The sequence below is a fragment of the Polypterus senegalus genome, chromosome 14 (genome assembly GCF_016835505.1).
Source record: "Polypterus senegalus isolate Bchr_013 chromosome 14, ASM1683550v1, whole genome shotgun sequence".
NCBI classification, from domain to species: Eukaryota; Metazoa; Chordata; class Cladistia; order Polypteriformes; family Polypteridae; genus Polypterus; species Polypterus senegalus.
In genome coordinates, this window is record NC_053167.1 from 132,478,395 (window position 1) to 132,504,748 (window position 26,354).

The 26,354-nt window shown below is 46.8% G+C and overlaps 1 protein-coding gene across 1 annotated transcript in view; it reads right to left on the reverse strand.

Annotated features, from left to right (window-relative positions):
• The window catches only part of lrp8 (low density lipoprotein receptor-related protein 8, apolipoprotein e receptor), a 454,742-nt gene that overhangs the window by 97,801 nt on the left and 330,587 nt on the right, over nucleotides 1–26,354 (reverse strand). The window contains exon 4 of the mRNA XM_039734789.1: nucleotides 18,576–18,704. Coding sequence (XP_039590723.1) covers nucleotides 18,576–18,704 — 129 coding nt within the window. The remainder of the gene's footprint in view (nucleotides 1–18,575; nucleotides 18,705–26,354) is intronic.

The window sequence follows — 26,354 nt, forward strand, 5'->3', positions numbered from 1 at the left end:
TTTATTTCTTTTTTATTTTCCCGCTGTGTTAGGCCCAATGTCATTTTGAGGTGTTTAAGCCTTTATCTGAGCGTTTAGGCCTCAGGCCCTTTTTTCAATGTTTAGGTCTTAAATGTTTTTTGTTTTTTTTTGAAGCTTTAATGCCTAAATCATAGCACATCCCGACTCAACCCAAAATGGCAACGGCAATGGCCGCCAGGAAATTCCATTACAAGATGGTGCTGGAATGAAGTCTGGAAAAAACACACAATGCAATAACATCAAAAATGCATATTAATAAAAAGGAAAAAAAAAAACGACACGAGAATGTCCATCCAGAATTCCAAACCAAAATGTAACACGTCGGTAATTTGTCCCAAGCTGAAGTTGCACTAATGTGGGTGGGTGGCTGTGAATAAGCAGGATCTTAAAACGGAGGGACGTCTTTTATTGCATTTGCTTCATCACGTCACATGTAGTGGTGTCAACCAAACACGGGCCTGGTAATGAGTGCCCTGCCATAAAACAACACAATCGAAAACTGTGATGATGTCATAACGAGAAAATAAAACAAAAGAAAAACACACAAAACAGAAAGGAAACACAGGACCAGCAGTGGCAAACACCTCAGACTCGCCTCCCCTACACAGAAATGCGCTTCACTTTCCTCAAAACTGTGAGGACGGCACAGGAATGACAGGGGACGCTGCAGGATCACATGTGCCTCATGGATTTAGAGGCCTGCTGTGACACCCAGCGCCCACTGCCCTTATCGTTAAGCAGCATGGCAGCACTTGATCCCAAACGTCACTCGATCTTGTGGGAAGACAAGCCTGGAGAACCACAAGAGGAACCAAAAAGACAACCCCATCCTTCTTGTCGGGTAGGACGGGGGGCAGTGCATGGTGAGGGTGTGATGGTGGGGTGCTGGCCTTCTCCCATTCTTCACAGCATTCTTGACATTCAACATCAGCTTAACAACAACTTGGCACTGGAGGGGTAGCAACGGGGGTGTCAGTGGCGACGTGATTGATGACCTGCTGTAGAGACTCGAATACACAAACTCACGGCACAGCCATTGTTGGTCTTGTGTTTACCAAAGTCCAGACGCACACCCCCGCCTCGGTGGAGGGCTCCTGAAAGCCATCCAGTCCAAAGTCCAAGATGCACTAAGGAGCAATTCTGTTCCACCCGATGATCCGTTCTGCAGACCCCACTTCTTCATTACAGGATCTGATGTGGGATTTGGGGGGAAAAGGAGACGAATCCTGGCCAAGAGTGAGTGTACGTGAACACACACACAGATACACACACAAACAAGAACACACACAGACACACGTGCATGCATATCTATCTATTATATAGTGCCTTTCATCTCTCTGTCTATCCATCTATCTATTATATAGTGCCATTCATATCTATCTACTGTATCTATCCATGATATAGTGCCTTTCACATCTATCTATCTATTATATAGTCTTTCACATCTATCTATCTATCTATCTATCTATTATATAATGCCTTTCCTATCTATCTATCTATTATATAGCGCCTTTCATATCTATCTATCAAGTCCTTCCAAGAGAACCCTAAATATAAAGAGGACTGTTTCATTTATGTTAGGTAGAATGCCCAGAGCGGACTGGGTGGTCTTGTGGTCTGGAATCCCTACAGATTTAATTTTTTTTCTGTTTTTGTTTTTTCTGTCCACCCTGGCTATCGGACCTTACTCTTATTCTATGCTAATTAATGTTGACTTATTCTATTTTTCTTACTGTGTCTTTTATTTTTCTATTCTTTAATATGTAAAGCACTTTGAGCTACTGTTTGTATGAAAATGTGCTATATAAATAAATGTTGTTGTTGTTGTTATCTATCTATCTGTATTATATAGTGCCTTTCACATTATCTATCTATCTATCTGTATTATATAGTGCCTTTCACATTTATCTATCTATCTATCCATTATATAGTGCCTTTCACATTATCTATCCATTATATAGTGCCTTTCACATTTATCTATCTATCTATCTATCTATCTATCTATCTATAATATAATGCCTTACATATCTATCTATCTATCTATCTGTATTATATAGTGCCTTTCACATTATCTATCTATCTATCTATCTATCTGTATTATATAGTGCCTTTCACATTTATCTATCTATCTATCTAAAAGGAGGATACGCGAGGACTTGGGCCTCATAATGTGACTTTGACGGCTCTCTCTAACGACATACTTTTATCTTCTTCCCCCACTTACGCCTGTTCACCTTTTTGTCGTTTTCCGCTCACCAATTCACTTCGGACACCACTTCTCCCAGAGGGGTCCGTAACTCAAATAAATGAATGACTGTGGCCGAGTGCTGCAGATCCGAGTCTCTGACACTTCACGTCGGTGGTCCCCCTGCCAGCTCCTCTTCAGTCCCCGCTCAGAGCCTGAGGTTTATCAGCTCACCACAAGCAGGAGTCCAAGGTGCAGCCCGGTGAGAGATGTCAAGATGACAAGGCAGGATCATTGATATGCCGTACAGCGGTGGCCGCCACTCTTTCATTTAAAAGCATTTGTTTTCATAAAACAGCCGTGGTGCAGGCAAACGCTTGATTGCTTCACTTCACACGGCGGAGATCAATAGAGGCAAAATTAACATGTCATTGCCATGATGGAGGCATTAGAAGGCAAAGGAGTCCTGCGGGGTCAGACAGGGGGCAGCCTGGGCAGCAGACATCAAAACAAAATGTGACAACCACAGCAGTGAAGGCCATCACAGGAATACAGATGGGCAGAGCACGCGAGCGCTACAAGACTTTGCCGTGCCACACTCCGCTCCTTTGTTCTTCCCGTGTCTCTGCTCAAGAATTCACTCAGTGTGACCATCACCCTACTCTCGGCCTTCTCCGATGGTGGGCTAACGTCGGTGGGGGGCCTCATTTGCACAGCACCAGGATCTCTTTATGGTGTGTGTCACTCCCAGTTAAGACCTTACTTACCCAGGAATCAAACCGCGTGAGACCACCAGATGTACCGTAAACTAAGCCTTGTCCTGAAACTCTGAACAGGCTTGTGGCCTCCATAGCAAAACCGCAAACTCACAGAAACGCAAACGCGAGTTAGCATTGGAGCTTTAGGACACTCGGGACGAGGAGGGGACATTCAGCCCAACAAAGCTCACCCGTCCTATCCACTTAATTCTGCTAAAGTATCATCAAGTTGAGTTTTGAGGGTCCCTAAAATCCTCCTCTCTACCACACTACTTGGTCTCTTATTCCAAGTGTCTATCATTCTTAGTGTAAAGAAAAACTTCCTAATGTTTGTGCAAAATTTCCCCTTCACAAGTTTCCAACTGTGTCCCCGTGTTCTTGATGAACTCACTTTAAAGTCACCATCTTGATCCACTGCACTAACTCCCTTCGTCATTTTAAACCCTTCAGTCAGGTCTTCTCTTCATCTCCTGTAAAGGCTCAGCTCTTTTAAATTTTCCACATCACTCATCCCCTGTAGCCCCTCGATCAGCCTTGTTGCTCTTCTCTGGACCTTTTCTAGCGCTGCTATGTCCTTTTTGTAGACCAAAACTGCCCACCATACTCCAGATGAGGCCTCACCAGTGTGTTATAAGGGTTGAGCAGAACCTCCTGTGACTTGCACTCCACACATCAAGGCGCTATATAACCTGACAGCCTGTTAGCCTTTGTGAGTTTTACCCGGCTGGGACGCCCTCCCATTGGTAAGGACAGGGGGAGACAGCAGCACCACGGATTCCCACAGGGCATCATGGGACTTGGAGTTTGTCAGCTTAGCCCTGTTAGGTTCTGTCGGTGCCACCAGGGGCTCCAGCCTTGCCTGGAAGTGTTCCTGGGTCAAGCGTTCAGGACACCTGAAGTACTTCTGGGTTCACATTAAAAGGACGCTTAGCAGGAGGAGAGAGAGAAGGAGAAAGAGAAGAAAAGAAAGAAGAAAAGGTGTGCTTTGCTGCTGCTTATTGTGCCTGCTGTACTGTGCTGAGCAGGTGGGAAACGAGGGAAAGCGGAAAAATACAACACTCGTGTCCTGTGTCTGTCTGTCTGTCTGTGTCAGGTTTGGGGAGTCGTGCGCCCCCAACAGGCCACAGCTTCTTAATGGCTTCTGAACACCGACGCTCGAGTCCACTGCGACTCCTAACTCCTTCTCATAAGGTGGTCTCTCGTTGTCCAAACCTCCCATTGTGCATTCAAACCTCACATTTCTACGTCCTCCATGTTACACTTTACATTCACGGACATTACATTTCGTCGTCTGCTGTCCCAGACCCCCTATAACGGTTTAGCTGGTTCTCCATTATCCGATCTCCCTCCTATTCTGGTGTCATCTGCACACTTACCCGTCTCACCCACGATATTCTTCTCAGATCGTTTACGTGTATTAAAAAGAGAAGCCGCCCCAGCACTGACCCCTGCTGGACACGTCGGCCAGTTCTGCTGCAGCTCCCCTTAACCCTTTGATTCCTGGGTTTGAGACAAGATTGTACCCACTCACAGACTGTGCCATGAACTTTGAAGACCTGGGCACAGACCGGGCACTTGGGGTTGAGCTGCCAGTCCCGTCCCGACAGTGATAGGCTTGGCAGTCCAGTGTTCGCCTGTACCAGGGCAGGACAGTCAAAAGTGACGTTTTCTTCTAAGGCCATGGTAGGCACATCGGCTCTCCAGGAAAAAGGCAAAGATTTGTGCCCCTTCCCATTAAGGCCACCATGGTCTGGTGACAGTACACTCAAAACTGCACAAGGAAGTTTTGACATCTTCTTTCAGACGCATTGGCACAAGAAGCTGCGCCGGGACCGGAGTCTTTACGGCACGATCCCCGCATGCCTTGACTCTGGTTAGCTGGAATTGCTTGGCGGTCACCTGAGCTTGTAGCTGGCTGACTTGGCATTCAAGCAGGTCCATCAGGTTTACTGGTGAATACTGCAATGTGATGTTCACTGGCTGTTCAAACTGTTCTTTATACAGCCTCCAGTTAATCTAAAATGCTGCTGCAAGAATTATTACAAGAACAAGAAAATACGAACACATAACTCCAGTTCTTAAATCCTTACACTGAGCTCCTGGTTAAGTTTAGGGCAGATTTCAAAATCCTTCTTTTAACATATAAAGCCTTAAATGGCCAAGATGAAGCTAACTTGTCTGAACTTATCATGACTTACAAACCTGAGCGCACATTAAGATCTCAAGATGCCGGTCTACTTAGGATTCCAAAGATTAACCAAATAACGGACGGGGTTGAGGGGGTCATTGGGGTGATGCTTTTAGTTACAGGACCCCTAAACTGTGGAGTGGTCTGCCTGCTACTATAAGAGATGCCCCTTCGGTCTCAGCTTTCAGATTCCGGCTGAAGACTCACGACTTCAGTTTAGCACACCCTGACTAGAGCTGCTAATTAACTGTACAGACTGCATCTCTGTTGTTAGTCATTAGTACTAAAACATAAGTAACATGATAATTATAATTTGTTACTAACCCTCACCATTTCTGTTTCTCTTCTCGGTACTCAAATGTGGCACTTAGTGCCACGGCCCACCTGCCAAGTTGTTTTACCTGCCTAAAGTAAAGTCATCTCTGATGGAGGATCACATGAGTCATCAGGTAGAGGGGTCCTTTCATCGGATTGGCTGGCCCAGCACTGACTTAGCTGTGGAATGTCCAATAGGGGGAGACAGCTTGATGGCTGAAGTCTCCAGGACTCTAAAGAAATCCAAATCGTATTCTGCGATAACATCTACTGTTGGATTCTACTCCGTACTTCTAACATTTTTATTTGTATACTGTATTGAGGATTTATTCTGTTCTGTGTATTGTTTTGTATTGACCCCCTTCTTTTTGACACCCACTACACGCACAACCTACCTAGAAAGGGTTTCTCTCTTTGAAATGCCTTTCCCAAGGTTTCTTCCATTTTTTTTTTTTCTTGCAAGGGTTTTTGGGGAATTTTTCCTTGTCTCCTTAGAGAGTCAAAGCTGGGGGGCTGTCAAGAGGCAGGGCTTGTTAAAGCCCATTGCGGCACTTCTTGTGTGATTTTGGGCTCTACAAAAATAAATTGTATATTGTGTTGTGTTGTCTCGTACTGGTTTGGCCATCCTGTCGACTACGCCAATTGTAAGAGGTGACCGGGCAGGCAGACAAGTTGGAATACTTCCCTGCTAACCCTTTTCAACAGCAACAAAAGAGACCGCCGATAACGAACGAAAAGTACGCGTAATAAGCTAGTAGGAGCTGCGGCCTCTGCTAAAGCCAGTCTGGCATCTGACGCCACCTTCTGGGAACGGACAGAATTAGAAGGATGAGACTGGGAGGGCTGGTATCCTCCTTTTTCATTTTTTCTTCACTGAGGAAGAGGAAAGAGAAGATAAGGTTAGCGTCAGTGCCCCCTCACATCTCAGGGTGGTCCTGCTTACCTCATTAGAGCCCGGAAGGTGGTCCCCACATGCAACATTGCATGACAACATATATATTGTGATGCCCAAGGGTGTGTACAGCCCCTCGATCCCCTGACACAGACAGGCAGAGAGACGACTTCAGCACACAGCACACGATTTACTTACGTAATCGAGCAGACGCAGTGAAGCACCAGCACAGACCCTTCTGCCTCCACTCCGCCTCAGTCTTTGGCCACTTCCTCCCGACTCAGACCATCGAGTGGTGGTGGTTACTGGCCCCCTTTATTGGGCACCCGGAAGGAGTCCAGGTGCCCAATGAGCTTCTTCCAGCAGCACTTCCAGGTGTGGCCAAAGTGCTGCCAAATAGGGTCCTGGAAAAGTCCAGGAGCCCCCCTGGCGTTAGCCACACGCCCCAGTAGGGATGAGTTTCCATGCTGAAAAACCCGTTGCTCTGCTGGAAACCAAGGGGGCTGCCATCTGTTGGTCCGGGGGAGAAACGGTCCTGAAAATACTCTCTCCCCTAGTCCTTCCATAATTAGGGAGTCCTGGCTGGGTAATATATATATCTATAATAGGGGGGGGTCTGCCCGCTGCTCACTTCGCTCGCCAACCCCCGGGTGGGCGCTACACGCTAGCCTCTTTGTGGGGGAAGCGGATGTACAATTTAAACGGATTGTTATTCTCACGTGAATTGTTACGTATGCATAAAAGAACTAACTATTTTACATTACAACGAGTAATTAACCAGAGTAAAAAATAGTACAACGTAATAAATTGAAAGAAAATTATGTTTCATGTTGCGTTAGAGGTATTCGTTGCGTTACACGTTTTCATTCAGTTTGGCTTTGAAATTAATACACAAATACTTTTTAAACTTACACTTTTACCGTAAAACTTCAGTAAAAACAATTTTTTGAACTAACTTTTCTTCAATATCACATTGAATTTTGATTCTGTGTTTGGACTTTCATCGTGACAACAAAACGTCTAACTGCCCGTGAGTGAATTTTGTTTCTTTTTCTCTAATAAATAAAATGACTTTTTTGAATGTTTGTCCCTGTGATTTGTTAATTGTCGTAGCACAAGCTGTTCTAACGGGAAACTGTAAACGTTTTAATACAAATGGCATATCAAGATCTCCTTTGGTGTCTCATGTTATCCGCAGTACTACATTACCTTTCTTGTCGCTTGTTCAAATTTTACATGTCAGAATTGTTCGACCAATTTTCAGTACAACTAATCTTGTCGTATTGCATAGCCCCTCACTCAGACATAAATGACGTAATAACATTACGATACTTTCTTCCTTCAACAGTAATTGATGGAAGACCAGATGGTGTTAATGGTTGTAGACATTCTACGTGATATTGTAAGTCGATGTTTTCATCTTACGCACCATCACCACCAACTGTTTCAGCAGAGTCTATTGATACGCATTTAGACAATTTGCCGTGTAACTGATTGACAATTTTCACGTTAATTCGTTTGACTTCATCGTTTCTCGGTGCTAGGATTGCCCGTGTACTCATTTCTTCTGTTGATAACCCTTCAGGATGAAATTCTTCATTGAGATTTGGACATAATACGTCTTCTTTAATTGGGAACATAAAGTGAGGAAAACGTAAAAATGAATAAGAGCTGAGAGCGCAGGAAGTGAGTCTGACAAAAGCATTCACACGAATGAGAGGTGAGAGGACCGCGGGTGTGGGCCGTGAACTGGAAATGGTGGAGAGGAGGGTGGGACCTGAGAAAATCTCTTGGCGATAGTCTCATCTCGTCTGAAGATTTTCTTTTATAATAAAGAGATATTTATATACTAGCCGACGGCGGTGTAAAAACAGAACAGAAAACGGTGAGAAAGGAATTCAGAAATCAAGAAGAAAGAAATACGTCTTGAAATACGCAGTTGTGAATTGGTGTTTTGCTGGAGATGACAGATAATGAGTCGAAAGATCTAATCGCGGAAAGAGCTTGAATTTCAGCTTCAAAACCATAAACTCCAGATGTTGCCATGTATTGATTGTACTCCTGACTTGTTGTGATAACTCGACTTGTGTTGGAAAGAACGACAGGAAGAACGTCTCCAAATCTGTCCCAATGTGATGCAACGAAATCTACTGCCCTATGTCGTAGTGAGAGTGCATTGCCTTCGTCAACCGTTTGTGTCAAGAAATAACCCACTGATAGGAACAGGCAGTTGCCGGATCCCGGAATACAGATGACGTTGTACAAAAACCCGTTGACAGAGAAGATACTGTCGTTCATTTTATAACAAAGGCTTAGGAAACAACCGTCGAAGTATAACGAAAATAGCAAGGAGCGAAACCAATGGCAATGGTCGAGAGAGAACTTTCCTGTAGCAGGCTACGGAAAAGACTCCCAGGTGCAGACATGGCCGAAGTGAAAGGTCACACGGTCAGGCTAGATATCGGGCGGTGACGTGACACCAATGGGGTCATGAGAGAGGAGCGGGGAACACGGTAGTCCGAAGGAGGAACAGGAAATCGAGAAAAGCGGCGTGGGGGTGTATGGGAGGCCGCAGGCAGCATGGGGAAGGGTTTGGAAGAGGACGAATAGGAATCGAGAAATGCCGTGTCGGCTGCGTGTGGGCAGGACCGGGTTTGAAGAGGAAGCAGGATGAACCAGAAGAGAAATATATATAAGAGATACACATACACACACGAGAAGGGGGGCTGAAAAATTCCTGGATTTGCAAAATAAATAAATAAATAAATAAATAAAACAAACCAGCGTATTCATGCAGCAGCACACAACAATTCCATGTCAGTCGCCGTCAGAATACCCCCTGGAGAGCCGCACAGTTTACTTGTCTTTGCGCCTCTTCTGTCGCTGCACTCGTCTTTCTGCTGCTGTGTCTCCTGCAGTTTTTTTTATTTGATTGGATAAACTTTATGAATCTCGAGGGGAAATTAAGATGCATACAGCAGCAGGAACATAAAAAACGAGAACACTGGGCAGACAATACGGCCAATGAATCGATCAATAAATCAATAAATAAACTTGACGAGTACATCGGGTGGAAGCGCTGAATTGCCTGATAGCAGTGGGCAGAAAAGACCCCCAGAGGTGCCTCTTAATCCCCCGTGGTGGAGTGAGCCTGTGGCTAAAAGTGCTTAGTGAAAGAGAGAGAGCGCCACCTGGAGGGGGATTTTCATGATGGCATTCAGTTTTGCCCTCATCCTCTTTTCCATAGCAGTGTCCAGTGTGTCCAGAGTTGGCCCTGTGATGGAGGAGACTTTCCTGATAAGTCTGCTCAGACATTGTGCTTCTTTTGAACTCAAGATGCTTCCCTAGAAGACCACAGCGTAGACCACCACACTGATTAGTGTCGACTGCTAGAACATTTCCAGCTGCTACCTGCACACATCAGCAGACCTGAAAGTCTCCTCATGGTGTCCAGTCTGCTTTAGTCCTTCTTGTGTTGTCAGACCAGTCCAGTTTGCTGGTACTTGATGTTAGGCTGCGGGTCATCCCCATTATTAAATTAGTCTATGATGGACGTGTCTTCTGAGAGTTTCTGTAGATGTTAAGCACTGGTGTTGTGCTGGAAGTCTGTGGTGTGGAGGGGTGAACATGAAGGGAGACAGGACAGTTCCCTGAGGTGCTCCACTATGACATACCACCATTTCTGACTCACAGTCCCTCAGCCTCACAAACTGCTGTGTGTTGGTCAGGTAGTCCATGATCCAGGAGATCGTGGGGGCATCAAGATTCAAAGCCTTGAACTTTTTCCCCAGCCAATGGTGTTAAAGTCATTGGAAGATTCAACATGACTGTGACGGTGGTGCTGACTTTGTCCAAGTGGGAGCAGACTCTGGGGAGCCTGGAGATGAGAGCGTTCTCCACACCTGTATGTGCCTGACAGGCAAACTGCAGAGGATTAAGATGTTCTGAGACCAGGGGTCCAAGCTGTTTAAGGACCAGCCTCTCAAAGGTCTTCATGATGTATGAAGTAAGAGAAGGTGGTCTGAAGTTCTTGGGATCACCAGAGTGCTCTTTCTGTGGCACTGGGACCACCCAGGATGTTTTCCACAGCACATTCAGGGAAAGGGAGAACAGATGCTGGATTTCCACCACTGCAGCAAGTCGTCTTCCCTTCAGAGTCACACCGAGCGAGAATTCAGGGGGGTGCAAATCGACCACCATGCTGCTTTTGGTCAGAAACTCTTGGATGGAGAACACTGAGTGGTGCGTGCAGGTGCACCATGATAGTGTAAGACAAACTTTCGTGGGAGCCTTAGAAGTTCAGTACAAAGATGGGGAGGGTCTTTATTAAAAAGTCCATTAAAAACAAAAAAAGATGATCATCATTGTCTTGATGTTCAAAATGACCCAACATATCGCCGAAGTCAGACGATTGTAGAGTTAAAAATCAGAAATATGCATCTCGATGGACTTGGCACAGAGCCGCTGGGTGCACTGATTGGCAGGAGATCTGGCGACATCGCTAATAGCTCCACCCTGCACGTCGCTGATAGCTCCACCCTAAACGTCGCTGATTGCTCCACCCTACACGTCGCTGATAGCTCCACCTTGCACGTCGCTGATAGCTCCACCCTGCTCTCCTGCTATTGGCCGATTCTGGGAACTATTGGATTCCCCATCATCTGAGTGTGTGTGACAGCCAGAAAGAGTGAGGAGTGAGGGTCAGATTCACCTGAGGGTCTCCCAGTTTATGAATTGATGATTTGTGCCATCCATGATGTTGCCACCACTGCAGTATCGGGGTGAGTCACCATTCACAATACTCGCTGGCACTCACCATCTTGATCGAGCTATCAGGTTTACATTAGAATAATAATAACAATAATAATAATATTATTCTTTCTGTTTACAACGAGCTTTTCTTGCTACTCAAAGTGCTTTACATAGACTGTGGGGTGCCAGTTCTCCCACCACTAATGTGTGGCACCCACCTGGATGATGCGACGGCAACCATTTTGTGCACCAGTGCACTCACCAGACATCAGCTGTTAGGTGGTGAACTGGTGAGAGACATTTAGTCAATTAGAGACAGGAGATGATTAGGGGGGCCCAGACTGACCAGGTCATGGTGGGTAAATTAAACAGGACATCGGGATACCCCTGACTCGTTATGAAGGATGCCCAGAGATCCTTAGTGACCACAGAGAGTCAGGACCCTCGTTTTTATGTTTATTCCAAAGCCAATCAGAGGCAGGGCATGATTAGGGGGCCAGAACAGGTGGGGCCGTGATATGCCACTTAGCCAGGACATTGGGGTACACTCTGCTGTTTATGAGGGATGCCCAGGGACCTTTTATGACACACAGAGAGTCAGGACCCTCGGTTTTATGTCTCATCAGAAGAATGGCGCCATTTTAACAGCACAGTGTCTAAATCACTGGGTTACTGAATCCCCATTCAAACCACAGGGTAAAGCACCCCCTGCTGGCCTCACCAACACCTCATCCAGCAGTAACCCCAACTTTTCCAAGATGGCCTCCCATACGAGTACCGGGTGGGCCTGAACACACTTAGCTTATGGTGGGTGAGCTCTTCTGAAATGCAGGTGGCAGGGGACCAAAGTCACAATCTATAGCCAACATATCCCAGAGAACCGAAAGAAAGATGTTAAAGGTAGCAGGTCATCATGGCCGGCCAGCTTCACAGAGGGTCCCCTGCCCACCACAATGAAAATGAACAAAGAAAGAGGCCGAACATGGCGTGAGAACTTGGAGGGGACCATCACGCCCACCACAACTGGCATGCTATCCATAGGCTGAGATGGCCACTGTGACAGCAAAAATGGCGGGTCATCGTCACCGATCACCCTGTCCTGCTGAGCCAAAGTGTAAACCATTACCTGCAGAAAGCCCCCTACACATAGCCAGAGTTATTCACCGGCTTGTATTGATTTTCTTTTATTTATTTTTTTTGTTGTTTTCATTATTTTTCCAGTTATTTTTGATGTCATTTCTGTGAACATTATTCCGCTGGTTTAAATGTGAAATATCTAATGTACGCACCTTTAAATGTTCTTGTGGGCGGAGCTCCAGGAGGTGGGGCCACGTGACCTCACTACTGAAAGACCGCCCTCTGCCATGAGCGTGTGAGGCTTATGGGGCCTTCAGTGGATTCTTTGGACTCCTCCAGTTTTGTGAAATGTTCCCTCCTGTTCTTGAATTTTGGTTGCTTGTGGATTTCCTGTTAGGACTTTAGGTTGTCCTCGGTGTTGTTTGGGGGGGTTTAATTGGGGGGTTAGGCAAATCCTTTGTTGTGTCCCCTGTGTTCGGTCTCTGTGCTGCTTTGGCTGCCCTTTGTAAATGAACTCTCATTTCTTAAATGAAGATTAGAGTTTCAGCTTTTCTTAATCAAACCAGAGGGTTTGTCGGTTTAACTGCTCCACTTTAAGACATTCTTGTATATTTTGTTTACGAAAATGTAAAGTAGAGGAGGTGGGATTACATCAGGGGTCGGGCTTGGAGCCCTTTGTTATTGTCAATGGTGATGGACAGGATGACAGACGAGATTAGACAGGAGACCCCATGGACTGTGATGTTTGCTGATGACATTGTGATCTGTAGCGATAGTAGGGAGCAGGTGGAGGAGACCCTGAAGAAGTGGTGATAAGAGAAGGAGAGGAATGAAGGTCAGTAGGACCACCAAGACAGAATAAGAATAAGGGAGATGTGCAGGACTGTGGTAACTACAGGGGGATGAAACTGATCAGCCAGAGCATGAAGTTATGGGAGAGAGCAGTGGAAGCTCAGTTAAGAAGTGAGGTGATGATTAGTGAGCAGCAGGATGGTTTCACGCCAAGAAAGAGCACCACAGATGTGATGTTTGCGCTGAGGGTGTTGATAGAGAAGTAGAGAGAAGGACAGAAGGAGCTGCATTGCGTCTTTGTGGATCTGAAGAAAGCACATGACAGGGTGAGGAGAGAGGAGCTGTGGTATTGTACGAGGAAGTCGGGAGTGGCAGAAAAGTACGTGAGAGTGGTACACGATATGAACGAGGGAAGTGTGACAGTGGTGAGGTCTGCGGTAGTAGTGACGGAGGTGGGATTACATCAGGGGTCAGTGATGGACAGGTTGATAGACGAGATTAGACAGGAGTCCCCGTGGACGGTGACGTTTGCTGATGACATTGTGATCTGTAGCGATAGTAGGGAGCAGGTGGAGGAGACCCTGGAGAGGTGGAGATATGAGAAGAAGAGGAGAGGAATGAAGGTCAGTAGGACCAAAACAGAATACATGTGTGTGAATGAGAGTGGAGGTGAAGGTGGAGGAGTTTAAATACTTGGGATCAACAGTAGAGAGTAATGGGGATTGTGGAAAAGAAGTGAAGAAGAGAGTGCAGGCAGGGTGGAGAAGAGTGTCAGGAGTGATCTGTGACAGACGGGTATCAGCAGGAGTGAAAGGGAAGGTCTACAGGACGGTAGTGAGGTCAGCTTTGTTATATGGACTGGAGACGGTGGCACATGAGGCAGAGCTGGAGGTGGCAGAATTAAAGATGCTAAGATTGGTATTGGGTGTGACGAGGATGGACAGGATTAGAAATTAAGACATTAGAGGGTCGGATTAGGTGGGATGGTTGGCAGACAAAGTCAGAGAGGCGAGATTGCGTTGGTTTGGACATGCTAAGGATAGAGCTGCCAGGGAAGAGAAGAAGAGGAAGGCCTAAGAGGAAGTTTATGGATGAGGTGAGAGAGGACATGCAGGTGATGGGGGTGACAGAGCAAGATGATGATCAAGATGATCTGCTGTGGCGACCCCTAATGGGAGCAGCCGAAAGAAGAACAGGAATAGGGAGACAAGGCCAACATGCCTGTCAAGTGCCAGGCCACAGTGTTCACAATGTAAGGCGCTATATCAGATGGAGCTACATGATTTCTTACCGGCGTATCGCTAGGCAGGGGCATCGCCTTTTATGCCACATCGATATACTGAAGATTCAGGTTTACGTAACACGCCAGAGTTACGAAAGAAGTCATTCGCAGGGAGCGAGCGCCCCCTGCTGCTGGACACAGTTAGTGAAGTTCTGGGACTTGTTTTCACAAAAGCAGGTCACCAACTTTATGCACCTCGACACCATCGACAAGTGGGGCGGCTTAACTTCAGAAGACAGCGCTAGGTGGGCCGTCATGTCGACAACAACTGAAACGTCACTCAGCGTAATGGCAGAAAGGCCCCAGACGTGGCACGTCACCATAACTGACCTCCTTGATTGCGTGACTTTAGGGCGGCTGCCATGCTGACCATAACTAACACCAGTGGTCTCCACTTCACTGGCCAACTGACCACCGTGAAAAGAATGGCATCCACATGGACGACACATGGAGGAGGCTGAATATGACTTCTAGTATTGGACAGTCCGGCCTCCTCAGTTGACGACGTGCCCCTCCGGCCCCCCCAACGTTCCTCAATTCCTTCACCGGCATTTTTTATCAATCAGTAAATCAGAAAAGCTTGAGGGGAAAAAGAGGAAAGAACGTCAGACGCCACTGACAGCTCACTTAACCCGCACACTTCAAAGGGCTGAACGGCAGCCAAGCGCAGGCCAGCAGTTAAGGGGGCGGGGGTCCGCCTCGGTGGATCTTGAAATTCAGCGACGCTCTGCTGCTCTTCAGCCCTCCTGATTTCTCTCCTCGTGATTTACGGCTCTTTGGAGATTTTCTGCTGCGTTTTAAGAGTCTGCTTTACTGACTTAGGAGCCCCCCGAGGACCCCTTCCGTTAAATGAACAAGTAAATTGCATGGCAGGGGGCTGGTGGCAACGCACCCCACCAGTGTTCCACGTGTCGACACGGGCGCCAAAGTCCATCGTAACAGAAGGGTGATGCTGCAACCTGAGAAAGGCGCCATACAGCGGATTCAGAAAGCTTCGAGACCCCCTACTTGACTTTACTGGGTGGGAGATTGATCTTTAAATGGGCACATTTGCCATTTTTTTGCCCATCCTATCTTCACATTTTCAGGAAGGTTTCTACTTTCTACAAGTGTGTGGCGCTCTAGATTGTACTCCTGCATTAAAGGTGCCTGCTGTGCCCCTCTGTTTCTGCTGCCCGTCACCCGCTTCAGCCCCCCAGTGGTCCACCCTGTTGAGGAGGTGGTCACTTTATATTACACGTGTCAGTGACGACAGCTGGCCACACTGTGGTTATATTGGGGCTGGGGGAGGAGTCAAGTAACCCAATGTGACAAAATCCTGCAATCTAATTGGCTGTCCAGTGGAGCCAATGAATCGAAGTGCTGTGGAAGTCTGCAGTTGGACTCGTCTTACCTGGCGAGCCCCCCACTCACTGTTATTCACACTAAGGTTACTATCGCTGGCGGCGTCTCTATAAATATAACGTTTATTTGGCTTATTTAAAAGTCAAATCTTGCTCTGGATTCGCTTATCCGTGTCTACTAAAGTGCCAGTTTACTTGTGCCAATTGGCAGCGGTGCACAGTAGAAAAAAAAACGCACAGCAGCAATGACAGGTTGGTGATGCCCTTTGATTTCTGGGGCGCCAAGAGGAGTGGGCAACCTGCTGCCTTCAAGTTGGGATGGGCGCAGGAGCTTGCAATTGCAATTCCCAGTAAGCGAGAGTCATAAGCTGGCACTGATTAAGCCCCCTGCACCTTCTGTACACACCACCCAGCTCTACTATTGGCTGGACGGCTTGGCAAGGTCCTCAGATCGGCCGCCCACGGCCCCTGGCGGAGCACCAAGAAGACGACCAAATGACAATAGAGGAGGGAAGAAGTCATCTCAAGTTTTTAGTTGGTGAACCCGTGGAAGGAACATTAGGTGAGGGGTGACGGTAGAGGGCCGGCGGGGTCCACCATTACCCCCACGCCTGGGCACCACTTTCATCCTTTAGCCTGACCATCTCATAGTTCTGAGTCGAAAGCAGAAACAATGACAGAGCGCCACTAAAGCGTCCTGACGCAGCGTGCAAAAGGCGCTATATAAAATCACAGCACTGCCACTTCAACCTGCGTCCCTGTGTGACTCTCACTGTCACCAATCCTGCGAAGGCAGAGCGTGGACTACAGAAACGTCAAAAATGACGGCACTGTCTCTGTAAAGTGCCTCCGCTCAGTGTTCTTTATGTAATGCGCTATATAAAATCACAAAGATGGATGACCAGTCTGCAGCCCCCCCATGTGCTCCTCACTATCACGTACAATCTTAGGGCATGAAGAACAGAAATATGGAAACTATGTGTTGTGTGTGTGTGTGTGTGTGACAGCCAGAGAGAGTGAGAATTGAGGGTCGGATTGACCTGAGGGTCTCCCAGTTGGTGAACTGATGATTTGTGCCATCCATGACTTTGTCACCACTGCAGTGTCGGGGTGAGCCACCATTCACAATAATCACTGGCACTCACCATCTTGATCGAGCTACCAGGTTTACAGGGGGAAATAATAATAATAATAATAATAATAATAATAATAATAATTCTTTCCGTTTACACAGTGCTTTTCTTGCTACACAAAGCGCCTAACACAGTGAGTGGGGGGCAACATCATCCATCACCCACCTGGATGATGCGACAGCAGCCATTTTGTGCACCAGCGTGCTCACCACACACGAGCGGTTAGGTGGTGAAGGGGTGAAAGGCAGTTAGCCAATTAGAGTCAGGGGGTGATTAGGGGGGCTAGAATGACCAGGCCATGGTGGGCAATTTAGCCAGGACATCGAGATACCCCCGACTCTTTACAAAGGATGCTCATGTATCTTTTATGACCACAGAGAGTCAGAACCCTCGGTTTTATGTCTCATCTGAAGCCAACCAGAGGCAGGGCATGATTAGGGGGGCCAGAGCGGGTGGGGCTGTGACATACCATTTTGCCAGGACATTGGGGTACACTCTGCTCTTCACGAGGGATGCCTAGGGACCTTTTATAACACACAGAGAGTCAGGACCCTCGGTTTTATGTCTCATCTGAAGGACAGTTGGCCAGTTAGAGACAGGGGTGATGATTGGGGGTGGCAGAATGACCAGGCTATGGTGGGCAATTTAGACAGGATATGGGGATACCCCCGACTCTTTATGAAAGACGCCGAGCGATCTTTCGTCTCAAGGCCAGCATACCTGTAAAGTGCCATAACACAGTGCTGTTTGTACAAGGCGCTATATAAAACCACAAAGATGGCTGGCCAGTCTCCAGCCTGATTCCCTAGGTGACCCTCTTTATGTAAGGCGCTATATGAAAATCATGACGCTTGTCAGTCAACCTGCTCCACTCAGCCCCCATGTGTTCCTGACTGCCACAAACAGATCAAGAATACAGAAACAACACCGGCCGGCCCGCCTACCTGTAAAGTGTCACAACACAGTGTTCATAACGTAAGGCGCTATATTAAATCACGAAGATGGCTAACCAGTCTGCCCAACTCAGCCCCCATGTGCTCCTCACTGTTATTTCATCTTTGGAGAGCATGAAAACAGGAATCTGGAGAAAATGCCAGCCTACCTGTAAAGTGCCAGCGCACAGTGTTCAATACGTAAGGCGCTACATTAAATCATGAAGATGGATGACCTGTCTACTCCCTAAGTGACCCTCACTATCACGTATCTTTATGTAAGGCGCTACATTAAATCACAAAGGTGGCAGGTCAACCTACACCACTCAGCCCCCCACCTCCTCACTATTATTGCTCTGACCTGGGCATGAAGAACAGGAATATGGAGACAAAGCCAGCCTACCTGTAAAGTGCCAGCGCACAGTGTTCACAATGTAAGGTGCTATATTAAGTCACAAAGATGGCTGACCAGCCTCCAGTCTGACTCCCTAGGTGACCCTCACTACCACTTACCTTTCTTGGGCATACAGATCAGGAATGTGGAAACAACGCTGGCATAGCTGTGAAGTGCCAGAGCACGGTGAGCATAATGCAAGGCGCTATATCAGATCACAAAGTTGGCTGACCAACCTGCACCACTTAGCCCCCTGTGCCCATCACTATCACTTATATTTCTAGGGCATGAAGAACAGGAATAGGGAGACAAGGCCAACATGCCTATCAAGTGCCAAGCCCCAGTGCTCACAATGTAAGGCGCTATATCAGATCAAATGGGAAGCCAGTCAACCTGTTCCACTCCGTGTCCCCCCCTCTTGGCCTGTTTATCAGACCAGGACATTCTGAATGACCGAGTGGCTACACAAGTACAGAAATGTGACAGAAGGTCACCGGCGAATGTCACCTACCGGTCACACACCCGGCCTCGTCAGTGCTGTTCTCACAGTCCGTCTCCCCGTCGCAGCGCCATGACAGTGAGATGCATTTATTGCTGGGACCCCCACAGTTGAACTTCTCTGGTGGACATGTTTGTCGGCCTGTCAGGAAAAGCAAAGCAAAATAAAAAAGGAATAAATCAACTTCATAGAAAAATAAGGCACATAACATAAGAATGTCAATCCCACGGAGACCAAACCGGGACGAGTTGCGAACGCATGGCAGGGTCTTCTGTGCCCACATGTAAGCACAGGGCCCACACAGAAGGGCCTTAATCTCTGGGAAGCCCACTGAGACTTGAATAGAACATGCAAAGCCCACACAGACATCAACCAGGCTGACACCAGGAGAGAAGATGCAGCCCTAAACTCTGTGCCGCCACATCACCCTGGTGACAAAAAGAATCTTCAAATCGAACAGAGGGGGCCTTTGCTCCTCTTGCTGCTGCCTCCTATTCCTTTATTAATTTATGTATTTATCTATCTATCTATAGGGTGGTCCAGATCTAAATATGCAATTTTCACTACGCTATAACTTATTAAGTTTATCACATAGAAAATCACACGAAAAATCATGGACCATCGAGAAGATCGGAAAGTGACGACATAAAGAATCATCTTCGTGCCAAACTGGAATCGTCCCCACATAAATTAAAGTCATCCAGGCGATCTGGATCTGCATAATTAGATCTGGACCACCTTCTATCTATCTATCTATCTATTATATAGTGCCTTTCATATCTATCTATCTATCTATCTATCTATTATATAGTGCCTTTCATATCTATCTATCTATCTATCTATCTATTTATCTATCACTCAATTGATTGATTTATTGATTGATTTCTCCTGTGTGCCTTGTGTGTATCTTGTCGGCATTTTACGACCAATAAAGTTTATTAAATCGAACCTGACAAGCAGCCGAGGTGGCAGGAGCTGTAAAGGGCAGACCAGGAGGGCCAGTAAACGTCCTCGGGCACAACACGGTGGGCACGGCAAGGCAGCGGGCACGCTGTGAAGTTTCAGAGCCAAGCAGATGTCCACAAAATCAAACACAAGCTGCCGTCTGTTAGAATAATTTAGGGACGTGTCGGCTGTGCCAGGCAACCTTCTGATTCTATCGATTTTTGTGTTTTGTTTCATTCGCTTTACCTTGTTAGACTTCGCCTCGCCAGGCGTCTGTGGCTCCGCTGAGATTTCCGGTGTGACACAGCAGTAGGATTCGTTTGATGACTCGGGGTACCCACCTTTCCCCCCACTTATAAGATCTCACCACGTGGGGGAGGCTGCCAGTTCAATCGCCACCACTGCCCGCCTTGTGTGACCCACTCTGGATGGGGCAAAGCCACTTGAGGCATATAAATGTGTGACTGGTTGTAAATTATGGGTAACTGCATGCCCATTGATGGCCCGGCGTCTGGTCCAGGGTTGGTTCCTGCCTTGTACCCCGTTCTGCTGGCACAGGGTCCACCTCCCCAGGGCCCTGAATTGGATGAAATGTGTCTGAAAATGTGGACGCACGTCTCATCAACAGCGAGGGGATGAAACTCTTGAAAGGCGCTATATACAGGAGAAGAAACTTTAACCCACTGCAGAAAGATCTCAGGTTACGTCACATCACACAAATGTGCTTTTATCATTCAGGATCACAGGACACAACATGGCAGGCAGACGCTGGCACATAATAAATAAGACGACACAAAGAGACGTATGGCCGAGGAGGGGCACTGCAATGCGCTTCAATGCCCACTGCTGACATCATGGGTGACCAGATCAGCGAAAAGGACCAGCACACATTATCTAGCACCTTTGCCATGTATCTGTCTTTATATAGCGCCTTTACTCTGTTGTAGAGCGCCCTTCACATCTGTGGCTCTATATGTCACATATCTGCCATTCATCTTTCTCTATATTGAGTATCTTCCAGGTGTCTCGCTCTGTTATATAGTGACTTTCATATCTCGCTATCTACCTTTCTTGGTTAAACAGCACCGTCTACCTGTTTATTATATAGGGTGGTCCAGAGCTAATTATGCAATGTTTATTACACTATAACTTAAGTTTATTACATAGAAAATCACCCAAAAAATCCCGGACCATCGAGAAATGTGCGCACTGACGACATGAAGAATCCTCTTCGCGCCAAACTGGAATCGTCCTCACAGAAATCAAAGTCGTCCAGACGATCTGGACCACCCTGTATAGTGCCTTTCATACGTCTTTATGTGATACCCACTTACAGTATCTGCTGTATCTGTTTGTATAATACGCCTTACATCACAATCTCTTTTAATTTGAGTTGTGCTTTTTATATGCAGTGCCCCTTGCCCCGTTGCTCCATAGTGTCTCTGTTACCGGCCAAACCCGATTTTGGGACAAACTAGTTCAAACCAGGCCAAGCCAGTCTGTCCGAAGCGCAATACGATGAGGAAAGTGAGACTGTGGGCCAAACCAGTTTAGACTGGGACAAACCAGTTCGTCTTGGGAGCACCATATTGATTTCGGGTTCGTCCTATCCGCTTTGGCAAACTGGTTTGTCCCGGTCTAAACTGGTTTAGCCTAAAATCGGGTCTGGCCTGTAACCTATCTATTTGTCACATAGTAACTTTCATTTCTCCATCCACTGTATCAGTTTATTATCTCGTGACCTGCATGTCTGCGTTTCTGTTTTAGAGGGCCTTACACGGAGAGCCTTTGGCCTGTCACTCTATGCTGGGACTTTTCAAGTGTCCTTTGCTTTTCTTTAATAACACGGCTTACTTTATTAATCTCCTTGAAAAAGTACTGCTTTAATACAGCGCCCGTTATATAGTGCCTGTCACGTCCCTCTGTCTGTCACATTGTCACTTGTATTTATCTACCCACCATTTCAGTCTATCATATAGTGACTGGCACATTTTATCCAGCTACCTATCTAGCTCTCTTATACACCTGTTACTCTATAGTGCCTTTCATAGGCCTCTATATCAATTTACAGCATCTTATCTATTTTATAGCGCCTTTCATCTAGAGCATTTTAAAAAGCGATTTCTATCTTGATATAACGCTATCCAGTATGCATTCATATGCATCTGTTTATATAGTGCATTGCATAGCCAGCGCTCTGTCTTATATAGCGCCTTTCATCTCGTGGCTATATACAGTATCTTTTACGTATCTACCCATTGCATCACTCTATTATACAGCGACTTATCTCACTGTCCACCTATCTTTGTCACACAGTTCCTTTCCACTGTTTTATTATACAATATAGAGCTTTTCAGATATCTCTGTGCTATACCAACAACATACACTGTCTGTTATATAGCGCCTTTATTTATCTACCCTGTCTATTATATAGCGCCTTTAATCTCTGTATGACCTACAGCCGTGCCTGTCATATCCTTCCCACTGTTCTATCTGTTTTATTGTGTTTAAGTTACCCATTCACTGTTATCAATCTATTGAGAGGGACTTGAAAGGTGCTATATAACTGACAAAAGATACTATGAAACATTGTAAGCTAGATATGAAAATCACTATATAATAAAGAGAAATCAGACAGCTCTGCTTTATAGTGCCCTTCGTCTATCTGTTACTATGTACAGTCTATGTTGTGTAGCCCCCTTCACTTATCTGCCCATTACGTCTGCCTGCAGGTTACAGAGCAGCTTTCAGCCACCAATTCTCGTTTGCAGGGCTTTGCCTGCCCCTTCATTTCATTTTTTACTATGCCGTACATATGTATTCATTATATAGCGCCTTTCATTTATTTTATTCAACACAGCTTACACAATCTAAGATTATGTGCCAGAGTCAGGCTAGGCCATACACAGCAGAGGGGTGGGTGGTCCTGTTGTTCATCTGTATCTCCTTGCCCCCTGGCAGAGTGCCCTCCCGCACATTTCATACCCCGATACACACCACAAGTGGGCTCTGTTCTTGGATAAACTGGAAGCACTTGGCTGTGATGTTTCCATATCTTTTAAAAGTACTCAGTCTTTGGCTCTGGTAATAACACGGCATCAGTGCCCACAGACAAAGCTGGCACACTGTTGAGTGATTACAGCTTCTGGTAAATACCTGAAATGAAGGGTGCAGCTTTGAAACACACACCGCTTGAAAGAAAGGCCCGGAAAACACAGAAACAGGTGGGACCTCGAGCACAAATGAGCCCACCAGATTAGTGGGGTGATGCCACTTCAGGCCCTGAGTGGTACAGTCAATGAAATTCCCTTCTCCGAGTGTCTCACTTGGGCATGGAGCCCAACTCATTGAGATGCCAGCCTGTCATGTGCCAAGACAAAGCACAGAATAGCGAGACTTAAATCAGGAGTCCCCCTTGGCCACACCCATGGCCTCTCTCTGACCACGCCCATCTCACTTCCTGACTACGCCCCTGTTTGCTGCTGTCTAGTACAACTGATTGAGTGAACGGCTCCACCCACCATTGTGTTTATGTTTTGATTGACTTAACATTTTAGGCCAAGAACTCAGAGCAGCATTAACAATAATAATGATGATGATGATGATGCATTTTATTTATATAGTGCCTTTTATAGACTCAAAGCACTTAATGTTGCACTGGTAGATCCTGCCTTGCACCTGATGCTGCTGGGATGGGCTCCATAATGAATGAACAAGCCAGCGGCATCTCAACAGGGTGTGCACTGCCAGGTTAAGGGGGCTCATGTTGGGTCAGGGATGGGCCCTTCTGCCTGTATATAGGGATTCATGTCTGCACTGTCTACTTGCCCGTCCCCTACCAGTCTTCCATCCTTCGAACTCATCAGCTGTGTACGCTGAGTTTGCTTCTGCCAGGCGGTGGCACAGCAGATGGCTCACCAATCCAGCTTTCAGGACTTGAACCCAAAATCAAGACTGGCAGCTTGGCACTCATCTGGCGGTCCACTTGACTAACTGTAGATGTGGCTGAGGTGGGCTCAGCATCCTGGATGAAGGCACTTTGTGGGTGGACGTGCAAACTGCACTTATTGGGAGTCACATCAGAGTCCGGGTTCTGCGAGCTGGCAGACTCACCCTGCTGTGCCACTGGGAGGTGCTAGAGGTATTAGGACTGACGCCATTCTAATCCTCCAAGCCACTTTCCATGGCAAGTGCCTTCACAGAACGTTCATTTGGGACTCCTGTGATGCAAAGGTGGCATGGTGCCCCCTAGTGGTGCCCTTTGGAAATGCCGTTTTCCTTTTTGCTGTCTTATACCCTCTTTGTGCCCAATGAAATTTCTATAAGGTAATAAGGTGAGGCCTGCTAGGTTAAGGGGGCTCGCTTGGTGTGGGCACTGACACCCAATACTGTTTATAGCGCCTTTTATGTCCTTTCATATCTGAGCTGAATATTTGCCCGTACCCAATGAGTCCTCTGTCTTTGAACTTAACAGCCATTTGCACTTCTGCAAGGCGCTGGCACAGCAGTTGGGTCTGCTGCCTAACCAATCAAGCTTTCAGGGATTGTACCCAGACTGGCATCTTGGCAGTCTTCCTGAGGGTCACTGTTCAGAAATGTTTTATTAAACCCAGCACAGCTGGCATCAGCACTGGTACAAGCCTGAATTAGACAAAGCAGAAGGCAGCTCGCTCCAAAGGGCACATCCCATTAGCTGGGTGGTCTAACATTTTACACCACAGAAAGGAACGGGGGTGGGCGGGGGTCTTCTCCAAAGTGCCCCCCCCCCCAATCTGACCCCACATAGTGGAATGGACCCCTGAGAATACCCTACAGGTTACATTAGACAGACCCATGGTGCCACGCTCAACGCCTGCCAAGTCCTCCTCAGACGTGATACTGTGCCCAGCTGGGAAGGTTTGTGTCACCTCCCACTCAAGGCAGCCAACTGCCATCTGAGAGCCATCTCTCGCAAGCTAATTGAAATGGCCCACGTCCAGGCTGGCAGCTTGGCAGTCATCTGGAGGGCCGCTCATTGTGCTGAAGCACTTTACAGACTGCAGGCGTGGGTGCGGTGGGCACTGCCCCCTGAATCAGGGCACTCTGTCAGTCAGCGTGCAAACTCTACCTATTGGGAATCACACTGGGGTACAGGTGCAGTGAGCTGGTGGTCCTACATGCTGTGAGCCCCCAGGAGTCCTACAAGCATTAAGACTGGCATCTTTCCAGTCCCCCAATGGCACTTTGTATGGCATGGCAGGTGCCTTAGCAGAATTTTAATTGGGACAGCTGTAATGCAGAGGTGCACCCTACTGGTGCCCTTTGGGATTGCTGCTTCCCAAAGGTAAAACTTTTGTCCTCAGCTTTCTGTCTTTTACCCGCTTTGTGCCCACTGCTCTTCTTGGAAACAAAGACCCCTTTAAATGGAAAAGGAGTAAAAACATACAAATCACTGAGAGCAGCTTTGACAGACCCCATACATGAAGATTCACAATAGAGCTGGTGGTGCCAGGGTACGGCTAGCCTGACGGCCCCCCCAAGCCCAGTGTCATTTCCTGACTTCTGAGACCACTCTATATACAAACTGGACAGACCCCCTCACTTTCAAACAGCCACCCAGTGGACAACACCCTGAAGCCCAAACCCTTCAGATCATTTGAGCCCTCTTCCCATTGGATGTGCCGAGTCAGCTGACTGTAACCCCTCCCCCTGACACTTCCCTTGTATTAAATTGTCTCTATGAGATGGCAGGACCCTCCGAGACTTGTCCCCGCATCTTTTTTTAATCTGGTGTTGGCATTCAACTCTTGTCCTGTGTCGCGTATGACCCTGCTCGCTGTGAAATGGTTGATAGAAAATAAACGTACGGTGAATGACTGGCTGCCCTACATGATCCTCATTGTGAAAGGCGCTATATGAAAAAATGAATTTAATGTTAGATAACACAAAGGTACCATAAGGTGACATGGAACCACTTGTGAAATGCACTGCAGCACCCGGCAATGGCCCTTGCTGTGAAAGGCGCTATATACAGGTGAGATCAGCTCATTAATTTGCAACACCCAATGAAACGCACTGTGAAAGAAAAAAAAAAGAAAAAAGATAAACTAAAAGTACATCTATGGAGGTGTTTGCTGTGAAAGGTGCTATATACACTCTAGACTGGTCAACTCATTAAAATGGAGCACCCTGTGGAGGAAGGTATATCATGAAGGCGTTTGTTTTAAAAGGCGCCATATATGACCTGCATTGACCGACTGACTGACTGACTGATCAAATCATTAAGGTCATACCTTCTATACGATGAACTGTAAAGAAAAAAAAAGGCACTTGGTGTGAAAGGCGCTATATAAATTCTTGGTTCATATATGGAGATAAACAATATGGCAGGCACTGTAGTAAAAATAAAGAAAAACAGGGAGAATTAGGAAGGTGCTGGCTGTGAAAGGCACTATATATAAACTAGAGCCTCATTAGCATCACTTCCTCCTCCCCATTCATGTCAAAGATCCACCCATTGGACGACACCTTGAAGCCACGCCCCTTCAGACCCTCCAAACTTTGACAGCAGCGCCCTCTAGTGGCCACTGAAATCCCACACTGATATGACTGGGGTTCTCTGTCTGCTTGAGGTGATTTCGTACTTCTTGCCAGCTGGGCACCACTTTATGCCATAACATATTACAACAGTGCTCACCATGAAAATGCTATATTTAACAAAAAAAAAAAAATGATCATATCTTTGTAATGAAGTGTGAGACACAACACAGTGCCCCAAGTGACTGCTGCAATCCTAAACTGACCTGGCGAGGTTTGCCTGCTGCTGGTGTGGCTCTCTGTCTGCCCGAGGTGATTTCCAACACTCTG